Consider the following 19,909-nt stretch of genomic DNA (forward strand, 5'->3'; position numbering starts at 1 on the left):
GCTTACTCAGAAAAAAAGCCCTACTGATTTAAGCAAATCATATGAATTACACAACCCACCAGGATATGCTGCTGCTAGTTATACAGCCATCACCTGCCCCCACCTGGCTTCGATATAATGGTTAATGGCAGCATCCAGCTGTTTCTGCTGCACCAGATGGTCTCCCCATGCCTCCTCCAGCTTCACAACTTCTGCAGGAAATGCCAGGCGAGCCAGCTCCACTGCTGTAAGGGAACATGAAAGCTGATATGCTGAAACCAGCAAGGAAGCAGAACTGTGAAGCAAACATAGGCCTTGGATTGGGGCTAGGGGGGTGGTGAATCCCTAGACCAGTCCAGCTCCAGTGGGCTACCCAGCAATCTGGACCCTATGGAAGGCTGGATCTGGATCTATGCTGGTGCAATCGGCCTGATCAAGGCCTTGGGGAACAGGCTCTTGTTGTTGAGTTGTGTGGGTGACTATGTGAAAATACATGCATTGAATGAGCTGATACGTGGAAGTTTCAGAGCAACTAGGCAACTCTGAGCTCCAGGGCAATAGCTCATTCTGCCACCAGGCCAGAGTACCCAGGATCCTGCTGGGAAAAGGTGGGGCTGGGGGTAGAACGTAGTTAGCACACAGTCAGTACCTTTCAGGAAGGCACTGCCCTTGCAATAGCACTCCAGAGCCTTCCGTGCGTTTCCAACCTTCTCGAACAGATCTCCTGCCTGATGACAAACATTGGGATAAACACAGGCTGCCAGTTTCTAGAGCTCCCATCTCCCCACAGTATCCACCCAACCACCTCCACCTACAGAGCTGTCAGTCTTACCAGACCTTGCCACAGAGACTTCTCCATTGGTTATGCCTTCCTCACTAACCAAGACCATGGTTAATCTCACTGACCAAGACTAACCTAGACAAAGGGGACTTTGGGGAAAGATTGCATATGCTGAGTTCCTTGTCTTCTCTGTGGACCCACACATTCCCATCCCTGGAGAAATTCGAAGTCAGGCAGGACAGGGCTCTGAGCAACCTGATCTAGCTGTAACATCCCTGTTCCTTGCAGGGGACTTGGACTAGATGGTCTTCAAGGGTCCCTTCCAACTCAAGAGATTCTATGATTCTATGAGAACTATATATTTCTCTTGGGTCAAAATGAAATGGTCAGAAAAGGCCCAAAGTGCAATGAAACTGGAGAAACATAATTGAAGCAGGACACATAAAATAGGTAAGCAGAAAGAAGTGATTTTTCACACAATGCACAGTTGAACTGGGTAACTCACAGCCAATGTTGTAGATCCAAAAGTACCCATAGTTAAACTAATAATTTGGCAAGCTCTTAAACCTAAAAATAAATCTTCCCATTCAGGTAGACTATAGTCTGCAAGCTGCTGGTAGCCATGAAAGTACTCTATAGGAAGCATCAGCACGTGTTTTTCTTCCTTGCTCTTTATACTTCCTTCTCAAGCATCTGCAAGAGGCTACTCCTGGCCAAGATACCAAGCTGTATATGGGTCAGACTGAGCACTCCTTTCTTACATCAACATAATCATGAGCTATGTCAAATACATCCTTCTGTTTTAAAAGTGACACCTAATGATAAGTAGTTACCAGTTTCTTGTGTTATTAGATATAAGCACTACCCTTTTCTGACATTCATGTGCTGGAGAGTCTTCCCAACCTCCTTTGGTTTTCTTCAGCTTTTTCATTTAGACAATCTATTTGAAAGCTGTATCATCATTTTTTATTCTGCTGTGAGAAAGCACTGTGCATTTCTGCAGTGGTATCAAGTTTTCTGTTTCATTGGCAACTCCTTTTCCAGTTGGTTCCTGGTCTCCCAGAGGCCTCCTTGGCTGTTACTGAACGCTCAGCTTTGGAGACTTGCCATCAGGGAGCTGTGATCTTTTTCCTGACTAAGAAAGCAATTGTAGGCTTCATCTGTGTATGATGGATGCAGTTAGGATTTCCTACTAAATGTCAAACGTGAATTTATCAACACAGAATTGCATCTGCTGCAGTCCTCTCGATCTCACAGATGCAGAGGACAGGTAAGAGCTTTCATACTACTAAGAAGGCCCAGTGGGGAGGACCACTTACCTGCTCAAACAGTTCTCCTCTGATCAGCGCTGTGGAGATCCTATTGATGACATCCCCATTGGTCATGAGCTCATCTCTGTTCATGGCCAGCCGTGCTGCCTTAGCTGGCAGCCCTGCCCGCAGGTACAAGCTGACAGCTGCCAGATAATCCCCCTGTCCCTCCTGGACCTCCCCAGCCTTCTCTTCCTGTTGGGTATCCAGCAGCCATTGGTAGTAACCCCGACGCAGCTTATCCAGCATCGGGTGTCCCTGTTGAAAAATGCACCGTTGGTTGAGCTGAACAAAGGCAAGTGTTGTCCTGCTCCTCCTGCAGGCTCTGAATAGCTCATGGCACCAGTTAAACTAAGCAACTGTAGCTAGCAGAAAACAAAAAAGCCCAGTGTACCACTGCATTACTCATTCTTTTGCAAAGCCCCAGCTACTTCTAAATCCATCTCATTACCCTTTCTTCCTCACTATTCATCAAGTTTCTAATTCCATCAAAGCAACCTCCCCTTACATTCCTCTTTTATCACACTGAGACATTCCTTGATATTTTATTCCTTGACTGTCAGTTGCATGATCATGAAGAACCCACTGATTTTATTCTTGTGTTCTTTCTTGTGGACAAATTGGGCTAGCATAATCTTGTCTAAACCACATCTCTAATGCACCCTGCCCCTCTAGCCATGTAATGCTATACTCTAGAAAATAAAAGCACGTGTTTGGTGTTGGAACAAAGATCTACTCATCCCCAAACCTGGTCTTCTGCTATTAACAGCTATCTTGCTGATTTCTGCACTTGCTGTGTCTTAGGGACATCACTTTGTATCTAGCACAATAATTAATTCTCTCTACATCCAAACCTCCACACTTGTGCCTTGCTCTCTCAGTTCTATGACCTGGACTATCTTTCTGATGGCAAGAATCTCCCATTTCTTTAGCAGTCAAGGCTCCTTCATGCAACAACCCCACCATCTGGAGTTGAATCAGATGGGGGATCTCCAAGGCAAGCTCAGAGTCTCTTTGGGAGCCTTTACAAGCAGATGTGAGACACTGAGAAGCCAGGTGAAGTGCACCTAGACACTGACTGGGCTCTGAACCAGGAGACTTGCCAAATAAGCACAGACCACAGACCAGAGAAACTATATTCTGTACCTTTGCCTCAGCGACCACAATGCATTCATCCCACATGTGCAGCTCCTGGTACATGTCCATGGCTTCTTCTGTGGCATTCTGTATTAAAGAACAAATTGTCAAGCTGAAGGGTCCATTAGCAGACATATTGCCATTGAACTCTCACAGCAGGTAGGTGAGAAATGTAGGAAACATTTGAACATGTGAATCATGCCCTCTACATGGTTATTGATCCTTCCTCACTCTCTTCCAGCAATCTTATGCTCTACATCTTGGAAGACAGAACATCTCCTTCTATTCCAGGGCAAAAGAAATTTCTCCCAGGAACAAGCAATCTTTCTTCTCAGAAATCACTCTCAGATCACAAATCATCCTGCTCAGAAATAAGTGAGATCTTTTCTGCTCCTTCTTCCTTCACTCACCTGTTCCAGGAAGATCATCTCAGCCAGCTTGTAGTTCTTGTCTAGCATGGCCAAGCGGGCACGCACCAGGTAATGGTCTGTCCCATCCCCACCCTGCAGGCAGTTACAGTTAGCTCAGTTGTTTTTACTGGGTGAAAGGCTCTGGATATGGTACAAGGGAAGGGAATGCAGGTAGGGTCTGTGTCACTACAGAAACTGAAGAAGACAAGTGTGAATCACAGAAGTGAGAAGATAGGAGCAGCACAGTATGCAACGGACAGCCAGAAGACCTGGATGAAGAATTATGTCAGCAGATTCTACAAGACTAAGTCCTGGTCTGTAACAGTATACTGTGGAACTCGGACACCAGGTAATGTGTATGCAAGTATTTACAGGGATGTGACTACCCTGAACAGGAGAAAAGGTTTGACTCACATGCTCTTGAGCTGCCTGGTCAGCAATAGCGTTGGTTTCATGCAGAAATCGAGCCTTTGCCACATTGCCCAGAGCTGCAAAGCACCTTTGAAAAACCAAAGCAGTTAGTCACTAAGGGGTTTGTCAGCACCTTTGGTTTAAGACAACAAAATCAGAACCACAGCAGCAAAATCATGCAGTGGAAGGTGTTGAGATGGGTAGCCTCACCTCAATAGAAAGATTTTGCCAAGGTCCACGCTCAGATGTGCCCTCTAGCCCTGGTTTGTGGAGAAGCCACGGACATGGCTTCAACCCTCTACGCTTCAGAGATAGATGTGCAGAGTTTGTCCCAGTCTACCAGGTCCCTGAAACCTTGCTGCTGCACTGGCTTGAGTTGCTACCAGCAAAAGTTTATGCTACAAAGTGACACTCTCCTGACTCCAGTACTGTCATTACTGTCTAGGACTAAAGGGCAAAGTCATTGCCTGGAATAGAGAACACTTCGTTCTTTGATGCAATAAACCTTGCAGGTCATACATACAGAAAGTCACATCTTTAGTTAGACCCTGGATTCTGTGAGGGACTCAGCAGAGAGAGTATTCAGGCCAGAAAGATGAATTAGCTTTTTCCCATACCTCTCTGCTATGTGCAGCTGTCTAGCTTCCAAAGCTAGTTTGCTTAGGGTCTTCCACATGGCTTCAGTCTCTGTTGACATTTCCAGTGTCTCCAAAAATGCAGTAGCCCTTGAGACAAAGAGATTTGCAGACTTTCAGTGTCAGAAGAGCTCTTTGACTAGAGCTCCCTAACAAGAGTTGCACTGAAAACAGATGGGTATGATGAGCTCTGAAGAAAACTGTATAAAACAAGGCCTGATATGTAGGGAAAAAAAATCAGTGAAGGTGATGACAAAGCTGAGTACTCACTGCTGAAGGACTCCACTGTGTGTTACAGCCACATCCTGCATCAAAATCACTCTCTGTAGCTGAACCTCAACTCAGCACGGAAAGTTGTGCATGTGTAATTCATGGATTATAGACCCTCAAATGTCTGCTAAGTGATGTGGAGTACCTGCCATAACCACATGGCTTATCTAGCACTTACCTGTGATAATCCTCATCATCAATGGCAGTTCCAAACTCTATGAGACCTTCATCTAGTGTGTAGGACACAGTGTTCACTCCTTCAGACACAATCACTTCAGTCTTTCCATCACTCCTTTCCAAGTTCACAACATCTCCCTAAAAAGAGTGCCAGCTGTCAACACTCCCATGTTGTCTGGGGGTGTGTAGGGCAGTAATGACATGAGGACAGTTCTATACCAACTGTGAAAGCTCTACCAGAGCATTTCTGGCAGAGCAATATGAGACAGATGAGTTCATATTTTGTCCAGGAGAAACCAGTAGTTCCCTTCTGTCCACTGTCCACAATACCATTTTGCCTATTCCCACACATGTAAGCAAGACACAATAGAAACTGATGGAGGAAATCAAAGACTCCAGAGTTTTACCTTCAGAGGAAACATGGTGGCTCGTTCAGGAGCATCTATGTTATACCAAATGCAAAGGTTGTTTCTGCTCTGAGCCACCACCACATCACTGCCTGGGACCCATTGCACATAGGAGCAATAGTTCAAAATGGTAGTCTTGGTGCTGCTTCCAATGTCATACAGCTGCAACTAGATGGGGAAAGTGGAGAAAAAGGTTTGGTATGGCTCATGGCTGGGCTGCTAACTGACATGAACTTGTTAGCAACATCTGAGCAAGAATATTGTAAAGAGATATAACCAACCAGGAGTTAAACTTTTTTCCAGGATATGTTGCTTGAACTTCCACACTCTTTTATTTGTACATATTACTGTTCAAGACATGAGATCTTTTTAAATATTTGCATATTTGAAGCAGCATGCTCAGACCCTGCCTTCCTTATTAATAAGCTCATAAATAAGTAAGTCAAAATATATCTTTTGTAGAGCTCTAACAGGAGAATGGTCTTCTAAATCCTTCCTCAAACAGGCTAGGGGACCAAGCAAGCCTTACTCTGCAATTCTGTCCATCCTGTGTAAAATCTTATTGCAAGGACTGCTGCCAACAAGCTGAGAGGGTGTTTGTGAAACTGTTGCCATCATTTTGGGCATAGCTTTGCCCTGGGCTTACTAACACTCTTCCAGGCTATGTTCCCAGGGAAGTAGCACAAGCCAAAGGTCATATTGGACATGCCATTTGGTTGTGACTAAGTTGTTTTAGAGAATTAGAGTTCATCTTACAGATGTAAATCAAGCAGAAAATGCCTTTTCAAATTGATGCGCAAGTACAACATTGGAGTCCTCATCCTGAGATTCACTCTCTTGCCTCCCTCTCCCAGCAAAAGAGTCTATGGTCTGGATTTTAAGGAGTAATGAGATGGAGGAAGATGTCAAGTAACTAACTTCAGAGTGAGCTATGATTAAAATCCAAACCTATGATGCTGCCAGCTCCTGCAGTCTGAACACGGTCTGTTTTTCCTAAGAAGTGGTCAAGAAGTAAGGAGTACTTCATATGTTTCTCATTTCTCTCCCTGAACTCAGGCATACTTGTCTTTACTTCTCCCACAGTGTGCCACCTCACCACGCTCCCCTGCCTGGCCTTACCCTCATCTTCTTGTCCCTGAAGAGCAGTTTGTGACCTGTTTCATTCAGCTCCAGCCAATCAATCTTGCTGTCGTGGCTGACAGTGCCAACACTGTAGTTACCTACAAGGTCCACTTGGGAAAGAAAAAGAAAAAACAGTGTTAAATACCTAATGTGTCCCAGGGTGCTGAACACTCAATGTTGCCCTATAGGGATCAGGTATCTGGGACTTAAATACTGCAGGACCCACTAGCAAACACACTGCAACATGAAAAGCATAATGCAGTGACATTTATCTTGGAGCCTCATCAGCAACAGTAAATCCCTCCACCTTTCTATGAGCATGCACAGATCACAGGCACTACAGAACCTGGGGTCCTGGGCACAGTGACAGCCACTCCACAGCTGTGCCTACACAAGGCAGCTAACCTTCCAAATCTGGTGTCTAGTGTTCTGCTGACAGACAGAGTGAATGTGAAATGAGCCTTCAGGAATCTGCTGCCTGATATTGTGAATGCAAAGAGGGCCTTCAGGGATATGCTGTCTGGCAGGGTGCATGCAAAGGAACTGAGGAGGCCAGCAAAATGCAGGGGAGTGAGTGATGTTTACATTCACCTGTTGCTATAGTCTTGATGTCTATCAAATAAGCCAGTCTCTTGTTCTCCTCCACGCCTCTCTGTTGCCTCTCATTGATACGGACACTGTTATTTGGAAGGAATGATAACTGTTACCTTTACTGCTCTCTACATTCAAAGGATCAAACCCCATCCTCCCCCTGCAAAACTCAGTTGCAGTTACCCTCAACACATGGAGCCTCTAGTAGTTCTTTGACCTGTGACTCTTGTACAATACCTACAATGCCTCTGACTCATGGCTTCATTCCAGAAGCTGCCCCTTTGGACCCACATTGGTTCCCAATGACAAATTAGTTACGATGCTTCCACCTCTGAGCAGCCCATGATCTTCCTCACTCTCCTCCCGAATTAGTAAAGGGAGTATGATATTTTAGAGAGACAGAGGAGCTCCCACTTGCACCTGAAGTCCCCAGCAATGTCATACTAGGATCAACTGGATACAGAAATGCCTGAGTACATGCACTGGTTCCTTTTCAGGCAATAACCAAGTCAGGCTTGAATAAACAAAAAGGAAAATGGGCTCTACAAGTGCTTCTAAAACATTACAGCCCTTAATCACAACTCAGCAATTAAACCCCACCGTTGGTCACTGCCAGATGACTACTCAGAAAACATGCAGCAATGTGTGCTCAGGTCCCAGTGCCCGTGAGCTACGTTCTGCAGGGTGGGACACCTCCAAGTGTCACTCCCACAGTGTCAGTACTGGCTGCACAGGCAGGTATCACACTTACCTGACCAGATGAGGATTCACAAACTCTGTGCGGACAGACCCTAAGATGTCATTGCTTCCATATTCTACCAGTGTCAGCTCCCCTGCATTAAAGATCATGCAGACCTGTAAGAGAGAGAGAGGAATTCACTCTTACAGAAATGCCAGGTAAGCACAAATATCTACCAGTGAGGTGAGCAGAAAAGGACTGCTGCAGACAAGTATAAATTCAACCCACTAGGATGAGCAAGGAACTGTTCTTGTGACAGTCTCAAGGCTGCTGAGTTTAGCTCTGGGCCTATCACTCCTGCAGGAGGAGCTAAGCTGTCATTCTGAGAACTATCAGACAATAAATTTAAACTTGTCCAGACTCCCTGCCTTGCCAAACAGCATAGGATTCCAGACAGTTAACACATTCTGTTTTCTGTATTCTAACATCCTCTCTGACTATTTTTCTTTTATTTCTCCCCTCTCCTTTGTGGTTATTGCTTACACAGTCTTCACAATGGACTTGCTCTGTACCTGGCAAATGTGGAAAAATGTGGAAAAGGCAAACATGGGGAAGAAGCAGATTGGCATGCACACGGAGAGGATAAATCCAGGAAGCAGATGAAAAACACTACTTTCCAGGAATGTGGTTGTCACTTTTTCAGCCAGAGCATACACTTCTTTACCCACCATTTATGGTAGCACCCTGCCCCATCCAACTTACGTTCTCATTGTCGAAGAAGAACTTCTCATTCCCTCCAGATCCTTGCCAGGCTACCTACAATGCAATGACACAGAGTGAGCAGTCCAGGCTGACAGCTTTTGGAGGGAACCATTGTGGTTCCCTAATCTCTAATCTCCCAGAACAGATAACAAGAACTACACTGCACAAGTGATCACATTCCAGTCCTTCAGCTGTCAACACTGTTGTTCTCCTGGAATTTGAGATGAGTACGAGGTAATGCAATAGTTGCTGTGATTACAACAGGCAAGTGGTCAGTTAGGCAGAAAACTGATACAGAGATTTAGTCTGTCTAAGTTTTCAGCAGTATTTTCCAACTCAAATCTATAATTGGGAACTACTGCTCCCAGACAGATTTGTGAGCATACCATTGGTCTGAATAAACTGAATAAACACTTGTGCAAACAAAGCAAAAATGTCCTGGGGTGTCTTTAATAGTTTTGCCAGACATTTAACCTACTGCCATTTTACCTACTAGGTTTTCCAGACTTGGCATATGGTCTCATCACTCTGCACACAGGTTCAAGGCATTGGGCAGTTTAGTCTGGATTGTGAAGTACTGGAAGTGGTACTGGCACAAGCTGTGGTACTGTGATCATGAATGCATTATATATACATATAATTTTTTTAAGAAGCACAATAAAACTCATACACTCACATCTGGAATGTACATCACAACTGGATGCAGATGTGCATCCAGTTTTGCCCTCCACTCTCCCAGTACTAGACAATTAAAACACCGATAAATCACAGAATCATAGAATGGATTGGATTGGAAGAGACTTTAAATATTATCTAGTCCTGACCTCCCTGCCATGGGCTTGGTGTCCACCAGCAGTCAGGCTGCCCAGGGCCCCATCCAGCCTGGCCTTGAGCACCTCCAGGGATGAGGCACTCACACTTCTCTGGGCAGCTGTGCCAGGGCCTCACCACCCTCATAGTGATGAATTTCCTCCTAACATTCAATTTAGATTTCATCAGACAGCAATGACTTCTCAAGTATGGCACAGAGCAGCTTGGCAACCACATCAGCCAGTTCCTCCAAATCCCTGGGATGCATGTCATTGGCTCCCATAGAATTGGACACATTCAGTCTCATCAGCCAGTCTTTAATTTTCTCTTTGCTAAGAGCAGACTGGAGCAAATTCTGCAGAAGGCCATCAAGATGTTTGGGGCTGGGACACTTGCACTGTGAGTAGAAGCTAAAGGAATTGGGCTTTTCCAGCTCAGAGAAGGGAAATATTAGGAGACACCTATGAAGATGAACCTTCTTTGCATAAATGGTTTGATAAGAAACCTCCCAAAATCCCTTCCAACTTGAATTATTTCATGATTCTTTGAAAATAAATTTATTTTTTCCACGCAGAAAACATTCTGAGTTGCAAAGTTAAGCATTTGACATTCATGAAACATCATAGATCTTCCATTACCTCACTGAGCTTGTTGGAGTTGATGTCACCCAGTAGTAATGTGTCTGATGTGTGGGCCACCAGATATCTGTCTTTCCCTAAGATCTTCACCTCATCAATCTCATAACCATAGTGGGATTTCAATACAACACGGGTTCCCGTTGAGAGGTTTTTCACAATGACCTACAGAAAGTATGAAAAATATGAGGTCTGCTTTCCACACACAGAGGAAGGCAATCCCTGTCCCATGGAAGATTATATAACAGATAACATTTGGTTGTTTAGACAACCCCTCAGGTCATTTCACCCTGGTTTTAAAAGAAATCTTACAGTTTATTTTGTATGGGATGATGACTGCAGTAGAAGTGTGGGATTCTCATTTCTACCACTTGAAAGTTTCTAAACTTATTGGAGGACTACTCACACCCTCAAGAATAAGTCATACTTTAGGAGTCCTGCTTGCTCATCAGCAACTGCTACTGCCTGGATTGCTTGTGCACCTTTACTACCTGATTTTGAACCAGGTAAAGCTGAATGAAATTAACCAACTTAAGAAGCCTCTATTTTACTCAGAGGTACCTCAAACAAATTCACAAGCTAGGAAATAAACTCCATTGTTTTTTACACCTATCAAATTTCCACACAGACTTGACCCTGTTCCTGAAATATTCCCTGTGTCCTTCCCAACAAGTTGCTATGGACAAAACACAGATGTAAATGTGCACCTAAAATGCTTTGGTAACCTGTGATGATTCTGGTGCATATTTTTCAAGGAGGTGTAACTGCTTTAAAGGGAAAAGACAATGAGGCAGATGGACTTAGAGAAATACACCATTACTCTTAACTCTTTCAAGGGTAGTTGTGTAGCTGCACTGGGGCTGATGCTATCTACTACAGAATTCACAGAATTCTCTCAGCAGATTATTTGGAATCTGAATGGCTGGGACAAGGACTGGAGACAGTGTACAGGCAGGAAAGAAGCTGATGGCACAAAGAACTTCAAACACATCTAGTTTTAGGGAAGGTCTCATTTCCACCAAGAGACTTATTGGACATCCTCTTACCTGGCTTGGTCCCACATATGTCATTTCAAATTTGTTTTTGTAAATGCTCCTACGAAGGCAGCAGTCAAACTGCTCGACACCTCCACACAGAGTGCCCTGGGGAAACAAACACACTTCTCAGTCAGTGAATTGTTTTAAGGGGAGGCAGTCAGACCCTGTTCACGCAAAGAGGATCAGAGGCGCAACAGAACCCCACGTATCCCTGCTCCTCTGCAGAACCAGCCTCCAGATGTGTAAGGACCAGCCCTATCCTCACTCTCTTCAAAGAACAGGAAAAATTCTAGAGAAATGGAGCTTACCAAATGTTGGCACACGCATGACAGAGAAAGGCAAAAAGAGAAATTTCTTTTTATCCTCATCTTTATCTTCATTTCCTTTATTCCCCATTATTGCTACTTCCCACCACTCCTCTGCTACCCTCCCAAACTCTCTTCCCTTTCAACAGAATCCTTCCACCTTTATCTCTTTCTTTATAACATCCTCATTCTTTCCAGCACTCACCTATCCCTTATGTCCTTCCCCTCTGCAAATATTTGTTCTTATTCAACTAATTCTCTGAAAAGATTTTAAGGGTTCTTGACTTTGTCAAACATAAAAAGATGTATAAACTGTCAAAAAGAAGTGGTAAATAGCAATTTCTTTAAAACTCATTAAATTATGTAGGGAGATATTTAACTTAATAAAGAAATGTTTAAAGAAAGATTAATTTAGAATAACAGAATATTTTGAGTTGGAAGGGACCCATAAAGCTCACTGAGACCAATTCAACTGAAAACTCAACTATAAATCTTTGAAGAATTACTTAATAGAGAAAGGCAGACCAGAGCCCATAGTCTGGAAGTAGAAAAAAGGCAGCTCTGAACTGAAAACAGCATGCAGACTATAAGAAACAGTTCAGTTTTTCTGGAACTGGTGCTCATGACACTGCCCTAGAGCAGCTAAGCTGACCTTATTGAGCTTTTGTCAACAAAGGGCTTGCTACCCCTGAGTCACTATACAACAATTCATGATGTTTTCCAGGTTCACTGAAAATAACACAGAATCACCAAATGGTTATAGGGGCTGGCAGAGAACTCTGGAGGTCCCCTGGTCTAAATCCCCTGCTAAAGCAAGAGTCATCCAGAGCAGGTTGCCCAGGACCACATCCAGATGGCTTTTGAAGATATCCAAGGAGGAAGATTCCAACCTGTTTCATGGCTCAGCCTCCTGCACAGCGCAGAAGTGTTTCCTGACGGAACGTTTTGTGTTTCAGTTTGTGCCCACTGCCTCTTGCCCTCTCACTGGGCACATTGCACACCAGACTTTAGCAGTGTCTCCTGCACAAGGCCTCAGCCTAGGCACCTTGCATCACACTCCTAGGTGATGGTGACTATTCTGGTGAAAGCCCTCTGTACCACATAACTCATCTCAGGAGAATGCCTGAGACTACAGCTGGCATTTGACTTGTTGGCTCAAGGCTGCTAATTCATGATACAAACCGCACAGATCCTTGAGCCATCCCTCTTCCATGCCAGAGATGTGATGGTGTAGAGGTGAGGTATTTCTTTGGGTTTGGCTTCCTCCCAGGCACCACGGCGGGGGCTCCAGTTCAGAACCCTCAGCCTATGAGAAGAGATAAAAAACAATGAAGAAATGAACGCAGTTGAAGGAGAAAGCACTACAGAGGGGAGACTTTACCATCAGCCATCGCACCTATCATAGCTTCCAACGACAACAGCCTGGCCACCAGGACTGGCAGCTGCTGTGGTGAATTCCTTCTCTGAGGAGTCTCGGCTATAGTCAAAGGTTTGAATCACGTTGCCCTCCTTCCCATAAGCCACAATCTTCTTATCACATCCTGCAGCCACAATGCTGTTCAAAGCCCAAGCAAGGGCGTAAGGAGGACAAGGATGCATCACCAGCTTACCCTACATGAGACAGGAGATGAGATCTTGAATGCACCATTGGATTTAGCCCTCAGTCGAGCTCTGTAGATTACCAGAATGAGACCAGTATGATGCCTTTCCATAAAGACCAGTTCACGGGTGTTGCTTTGTCTGCATGCTGCAGGAAGGCAGACAGAAACCAGAGCTGAGATATAAGAACTATTTCACTCATTTAACTGGGTGAGAAGATTGCTGATGTCAGTAAGAAGAACAGTACTATTAACTAGACTGGGATGCACTACTAACCTGGCAGAGTACATTTTGGGCTCTTCAGTTTATCATGCTAGAGTTCAGACGGTGACTCAAATTGCTTCAGTTAAAAAGAAAAGATCTGAGTAGGAACAGCATTTCTTCACCAGAGCTTAAAGCAGTGAGACTTCTGGAGAGAAACTGGAGGCTTGGGAGAAATGCTGGGCTGCCCACAGTATCCTGTCCACAGACACAATGTGATCTTGTGACTGTTCCCTGAAAATCCTACCCATTCAAGCATCATTCTCCAAGACAAATCCCATTCTCCAAGATCTCCTAACACGAGATGATCTTCCTGACACCTGAAAAACCTCATATCTCACACACAAAATAAATTCCTCTCTTACCAGTACACTCAAGAGTAGTTTCAAGTATCTCATTACTTCTCCATCCACATCAATGCTGCACAAAACTTATCCCAGCAAACACAGACTGCTTCTCTCCAGACTTGCACTCCCTCTACAACCTGATCACTTTACAGAGTTCTTGAGCTGGGGATTCAATTGTGTAGACAGGAATTTTGCTCACTGAATAAGGATCTTTGATACCTGTGATTCACCTGAGCCCTCATCGTCAAAGAAGAAGCGTACTATGGTTCCATCTGCATGGCCAGACAGGATTCCCTTCCCTGAAACACTGTAAAGAGACAGAAAGGATGATGTAAAGTTTCAGTAAGACTTGCATTTTTGTTTTTCTATCCCACCCTTAAGAAGCCAGTCCCAGGGACAGGGCTGTGGTTCCTCATCAAAGGAGCCTTCACCAAATGTAAGTTGGGTGGTGAACACAAGAAAATGTAGTACTGTACCAGTGTCTGTAAAAAGAAAGCTGACAAAGGTATAGAGAGAGGAGAGTGGGCAATTAAATATCTTCATCACATAAAAACACAATAACTAACTTACTGTAGCACACTATGTTACTAAAACACATAGATTCTAAGGAATCTTGAGTGAAACAATAATAAAAATTTCTTATAACAAGGTGCTTCAATCTTTTCATTGAAACTCCTCTGGAAATGAGGCTGGGTATTGTAACACCAGTAATCCCTAAAAGCAACAACAGTTGGAAAAAAAAACATTTGGACAAACACTCCAAGACTAAAACCATTAGCTACAGCATTATTGTATTGTGTACTTCTCTATGCAAACAGGGAGGAGGAGTAAGGAAGAGGAAACAGGCATAATGTGATGTACACAGAATGAATACTTTTAATGATAATTCATTTCTGGAATACAGATTCTATGAACGTTGCCTTCTGTCTATTTCAATCCCACATTTGTCATTATTATCCATCAATAACAGCATGAGCTGTGTTGAGAAATATGAGGAAAAGAGAAGGGGGGGGAGATTGGGGAGGAAAGGAGGGGAAGAGGAGGGTGTGGAGAGGCCAGGTGTCAGATTTTAGAACGTGATTTCTTCTGGGAAGCACTGAATTTTATCATCTTGATGAGAACCAACAGCATAAAGACACTCTGCCATCCTCCCATATTGCCACAAGTTCTGTTAGGGCCAATGGCTGGGCAGGAGAATGAGCCAAAGCAGTGTAGCTAAAGCAATTCCATACTCACTTGGAAGCGAGTGAGACCACATAGGAATCTGTCCCATAAATGGTGGAAGACTTGTTGTTCTTTGTATTTGCTATACGAACCTGAAAAGAGAAGGGTCAGTGTTGCTTCTGGCCCCACACAGAACCGTGGACTTCCTGCACTGCAATATCCCCAGAGGATTTCCAGTTTATAAGCACCAGAAATAATTTGTTTCTGGTAGGTTAGAGAACAAGCAGAACTGTTAGCACTGCAGTCACACTTCCACATTTCTAGGACAGCTCAGGAAAAGGACTCAGGGATCCAAAAGAACCTCCAAGGACTTTTCACCCAGAGGGTGGTGAGGCACTGGAACAGGTTGCCCAAGGAGGCTGTGGATGCCCCATCCCTGCAGGCATTCAAGGCCAGGCTGGATGTGGATCAGGCCTGGTCTGCTGGTTGGTGACCTGCACACAGCAGGGGGTTGGAACTGGATGATGCACTGGGGTCCTTTTCAACCCAGGCCATTCTATGAATAACTGGGAACTAAAACTAGCAAATTTAAGGTAGTGGTGTAATCCCTTCATTGCTGATCAGTGTCCTAAGCCCACACAGTAGTGCTTTCTACTCTCAAGCACAGGTGTTTGCAGGCTTTCATAGATCTTGAATGGAATAGAAAATCAGGTAATAACAAGTTTCTCTACCTTTCCTTCAGCAAGACCAAAGACAATGGCATTCTCCGCTGGCCACAACAAGCAGGTCACAGCACTCTGTCAAAGAGGAAGAAAAAGAAGTAAAAGCTCCACCCTACTCAGAAAGCTTCTCGTCCCACAGCTACATAAGGCAGCTCACGAAAAGTAAGACCATTCAGACCAAGAAAGAAATGTGGGTATTGGAATGGACCTTAATGTGGGATTAAGACACTCCATAGTGATGTCTGAACTAGGTAACAGTGAGCTAGGGTACAGTAAGAGGCTAAGAAAAGCTGGAGCTGAGCACCAAATAGTGTTTATATATTTTTTCATTTACAAGCAAGATGGTTATGAGATGCTACCAAGTAGGCCAGGCAGAAACAGGTTCACTAAATCCAAATCAAAGGAGTTCTCAAAATCTGAGGTGTGAGGATCAGGTGAATAAATCTGACCATGAAACCTAATTGTAAGAGAGGGCCAAAGAGAGCTCAACTGTTTCATAGCTAACCTGAAAAATTTCAGTCAGTAAGTTTGGGTAGAGTGCTCTCTGACACATGCAGGTAGAACCAGAGAAGCAGAACACTGAAAAGGCCAAGGACATAGCCTGACTGAAATGGCAAACCTAAGTAGTATTGGAACAGGTGGAAACTGCATTTTAACTGAATTCTGCATGCTTTACATTTTGGTTAATGGGGAATCCTGGGGTAATGATGCACCCTAAAATTATGAACCATACAGAAAAAGCAAAGCACATTTGGGTGTTAATGTAAATCCAGCCTGAGTCTGACATGCTCAAGATAAGATAAGGTTACCAAGGTAACCAGGTCACAGCTAGCAGGCTTTTTAACATGTCAGTGTAGGAACATGCTGCCTGCAGAACTGCAAGTTAAAGTGGGTGAGTGTTGAGCCCAAGAGCCCAAAACTCCATGCATAGGCTATCAGCATTCCATCTGCAATCCTGTGACAGTGCAACACTTGGCTGCCAATCTATCCCCTCTGCTACTGACTGCAGAATGGGAATAGTGGCTGGGGAACAACAAACTGCTCAGGCAGATCCACTGTCTTGGCTGGTCTTCTATGAGGCAGCAAACTTAGATTTCCATACTTTTCAAGAGAGGTTATCTGGGTCTTGTAGTTGGAGGGGTTAGGGGAAATGCCATCAGAAACAGAGAGATGACCATAAACAGTTTTTGCAGAAGTGGAATACAGTGACTGCCATGCAATCAGTCTATGTGCAAAAGCAGGCAAAAGGCAGAGGATAATGTGGAAATGTGAATGATCTTCTTGGCTTTGTGAAGATATAGAAGATATCCAGATGAATTTGAGTGGAACAGCACTGTTCAGGACACAGATCCTGTCATCCAGGATACTGAACAAAGGGAGATCAGATGTTTACCCTGGAGGATTGGCACTGCATTTCTGGAACAGGAGTCTGAAGGATGTGGCCACAGAATCAAGCCAGTTGGACTTCAAGAAGTGTTTGAACTACACTCTAAGAAATATGGTTTAATTTTTGAGTGATCCTGTGTGGAGCCAGGAGTTGGACTTGATTCTTGTCAATCCATTCCAAGTTGGATATTCTATGATTTTATCCAATCACCAGCCTCTGTTCTTCTCTCTCTGTATTACACTGCCAGACAGCCTCCTCCAGCCCTTTATCGCTTCATTGTTGTTTCAGATAACTGATTTTCTCTGAGTGTCAGCACAAGAATTGCTACAGGGAAAAGCTGCAGGAATAACATAAATGTCAATGGCACAACTACAGGCAGTGCAATTGCTTTTCCAACTGAAAGGGCCCGTGCACTGAGCTTCAAGGACAGAAGGAGGTATGAGGAAGCAATGGCGTCTGGTTGGGAATCGATGGACGGTTTTTCTTCTAGTTCTGGTCTCAGTCAGGCACCAGTATTGCTCTGCTGCAGGAAGCAATGGATGGATTACAGCAAATGTCTGATCTTTGATCAGCTGCAGAAACATTTAGAGCTGCTGACCTGTGAAAAACAGGCTCAGATCTCTTCCGTTTCTCCATTTTAACTCACAAAAAACATTCTGTCCACCGATGCCAAGAATCATCCTTGAAGTCTTGTAACTGACTGCATTGACCAATAAACAGTTAATTACTGTTAATTACTGTGTCACATCACAGCATTATGAGGCCTCTCAGGCTTGGAGACATATCTCAAAACGTAGAGATTATCTTAGCTTCTATCCATGTCTTTGAGTAATCAAACATCACTGACAGCCTGCATATGTCTCTGAGCACGAGCACAGAGACATCCAACTGTTGTCTCTATCCTACATCTGTGGGAGAAAATGGAGTTAAACAGGGTCTCACCATTTGGATGAACTTGTTGCATATCACCTTCTTGTCACCCCTGCAGAAAAAGACAAAAATGACTACTGGTGAAGCTGGTAAAACTGCATATTCTAGTTACCCCACCCTTTATATTTGACCTATTTTAATATTGCTGAACACATGTTGCTTAAGTTCTGAATGCTGATGTTCTACCAAAAGCCAATTTTAAGCAGAAAATTTCCAGGAAAAAAAAAAAAAAAAGTTTATGTATTTTGCAAGACTAAGGTGAGGGGAGAATGTGGCAATTCTCTGAGCTTCCAAAACTTTGGTGATGTGCCTTTCTCATCAGTGCTAGCACTACGCACAACAGCAAACAAGTGTGAGGTGAGGCAGGTGTGTGTCTCCATTCCACACCTATCAAACAGGAGACAGCAGTGTCAGCTTTACAACTACAGCTCCACAGAAGTTGGCAAATGCTTCCACCAGGTTCCACTGTGTTCAATCAAACCCTATCTGCTGCTCACCATGGAAAGATCTGAGTGAATGACTGCAGATTAGATGATCTGTATCATGTTCTATACTGATGACCAGGCTCGGATGAGAACCCACACCAATACCCAGAAAGTGTGCTGCATGGAGAGCATCACTCTCTTCACACAGAATTGTAGAGGTTGGAAGGGACCTCTGGAGACTGTTTAGTCTAACTTCTTTTAAACAAATTTTCCTACAGTGGTTGCACAGGAACAGGTGCACCCATTCAGATGGGTTGTGAATATCTCCAGAGGAGACTCCACAACCTCTCTGGGCAGCCTGTTCCAGTGCTCTGTCACCCTCACAGTAAAGTTCTTCCTCATGTTAGTATGGAAATTCCTGTGTTCCCACATCTGCCTGTTGCCCCTTGTTCAGTTGCTGCACACCTGGCCTCATTCACTTGAATCTGGCACTTCAGATATTTATAAACAACGATGAGATCTTCTCTGTCTTCTCTTTTCCAGGCTGAAGAGTCCCAGGGCTCCCAGCCTTTCCTCATACAGGAGATGCTCCAGGATCTGACCATCTTCGTGGCCCTCCACTGGACTCCCTCTAGGAGATCCCTGTCTTTTTTGAGCTGGGGAGCCCAGAAGTGGACACAGTGCTCCAGATGTTGCCTCACCAGGGCACAGCGAAGGGAGAAGATCACCTCCCTCACCCTGCTGGCCATGCACTCTGCAGCACATCTCAAGGTACCATTGGCCCACTGGCCTTCTTGGCCACAGGAGCACACCGCTGGCTCATGGCCAACTTGTGGTCAACTGTTGGTCAACCAGGACACTACTGACCTTCTCAGACCAGGCCTTCCCACACCGGGACCCCTAAGTCCTCCGTGTGGGTGCAGCACTGGACACTGCCACCAGACTCACCACTCCTCTCCAATCCTGTAGACGTAGACAATGTTGTCTGTTTGGCCAATGGCGATTTTGGTGGAGTCCGGGGAGAACGCCATGCCTTTCACCACGTAGCTCTTCCTGCCGTACTGTGGGCAGAGGGCAGACTGAGCCCGAGAGGAAGGCCACCACGTCCCATCCACACAGCCCACAGCCACGGGCAACAGCCCGGGCTCGGTACCCTCACCTTGGCATCGGCAGGCTTGGTGGAGAACTTGTCACGCCGCTCACCGTGCTCGTCGTACAGCAGCACCACACGCTCCGCGGTGCACACGGCGAAGCGGCCGCTGTTGGCCGACCAGGCCATGCAGGTCACACGCGCGGTGCCGTCCTGCGGGACACACACAGCTTCAGCGCCAACACAGCTCGGATGCTCCCCTGCTCCCCCCGACCCGAAACGACCCGACTGGACCTGCGGGGCCAGCAGGGTCCGCACGTGCCGCAGCTGCATGATGAGGGACTGAGAGCGATAGCAGCACCGGATCGCACCGCCGCCGTACCCCGCTACAACCCACACCCGTTGCCTAGCAACCGCTGAGCCGGCACCACTGATGACGTCATCAACACGCGTGTCTGTACTACACAACGCCCCGCCCCCTTCCTGTTTCGGCATCTCCACTTCCGGTCCCGCCCCGTCCCAGTTC

At 45.1% G+C, this 19,909-nt stretch overlaps 1 protein-coding gene across 1 annotated transcript in view; it reads right to left on the minus strand.

Annotated features, from left to right (window-relative positions):
• The window catches only part of IFT172 (intraflagellar transport 172), a 32,800-nt gene extending 12,922 nt beyond the window's left edge, over positions 1-19,878 (minus strand). The window contains exons 1-23 of the mRNA XM_042819490.1: positions 19,453-19,878; positions 19,242-19,354; positions 17,881-17,920; positions 15,561-15,626; positions 14,902-14,981; positions 13,885-13,972; positions 12,855-13,069; positions 12,641-12,764; positions 11,163-11,258; positions 10,120-10,281; positions 8,672-8,725; positions 7,982-8,085; positions 7,231-7,316; positions 6,637-6,749; positions 5,518-5,685; positions 5,112-5,248; positions 4,646-4,753; positions 4,032-4,116; positions 3,618-3,710; positions 3,217-3,294; positions 2,080-2,328; positions 629-707; positions 104-224 (exon numbers count right to left, since the gene is read on the minus strand). Coding sequence (XP_042675424.1) covers positions 104-224; positions 629-707; positions 2,080-2,328; positions 3,217-3,294; positions 3,618-3,710; positions 4,032-4,116; positions 4,646-4,753; positions 5,112-5,248; positions 5,518-5,685; positions 6,637-6,749; positions 7,231-7,316; positions 7,982-8,085; positions 8,672-8,725; positions 10,120-10,281; positions 11,163-11,258; positions 12,641-12,764; positions 12,855-13,069; positions 13,885-13,972; positions 14,902-14,981; positions 15,561-15,626; positions 17,881-17,920; positions 19,242-19,354; positions 19,453-19,878 — 2,885 coding nt within the window. The remainder of the gene's footprint in view (positions 1-103; positions 225-628; positions 708-2,079; positions 2,329-3,216; positions 3,295-3,617; positions 3,711-4,031; positions 4,117-4,645; positions 4,754-5,111; positions 5,249-5,517; positions 5,686-6,636; positions 6,750-7,230; positions 7,317-7,981; positions 8,086-8,671; positions 8,726-10,119; positions 10,282-11,162; positions 11,259-12,640; positions 12,765-12,854; positions 13,070-13,884; positions 13,973-14,901; positions 14,982-15,560; positions 15,627-17,880; positions 17,921-19,241; positions 19,355-19,452) is intronic.
• Positions 19,879-19,909: the final 31 nt, after the last annotated feature.

This window comes from Centrocercus urophasianus, unplaced genomic scaffold, assembly GCF_019232065.1.
Source record: "Centrocercus urophasianus isolate 14NV4802_14NV808 unplaced genomic scaffold, USGS_Curo_1.0 seq_10, whole genome shotgun sequence".
Lineage (NCBI taxonomy): Eukaryota > Metazoa > Chordata > Aves > Galliformes > Phasianidae > Centrocercus > Centrocercus urophasianus.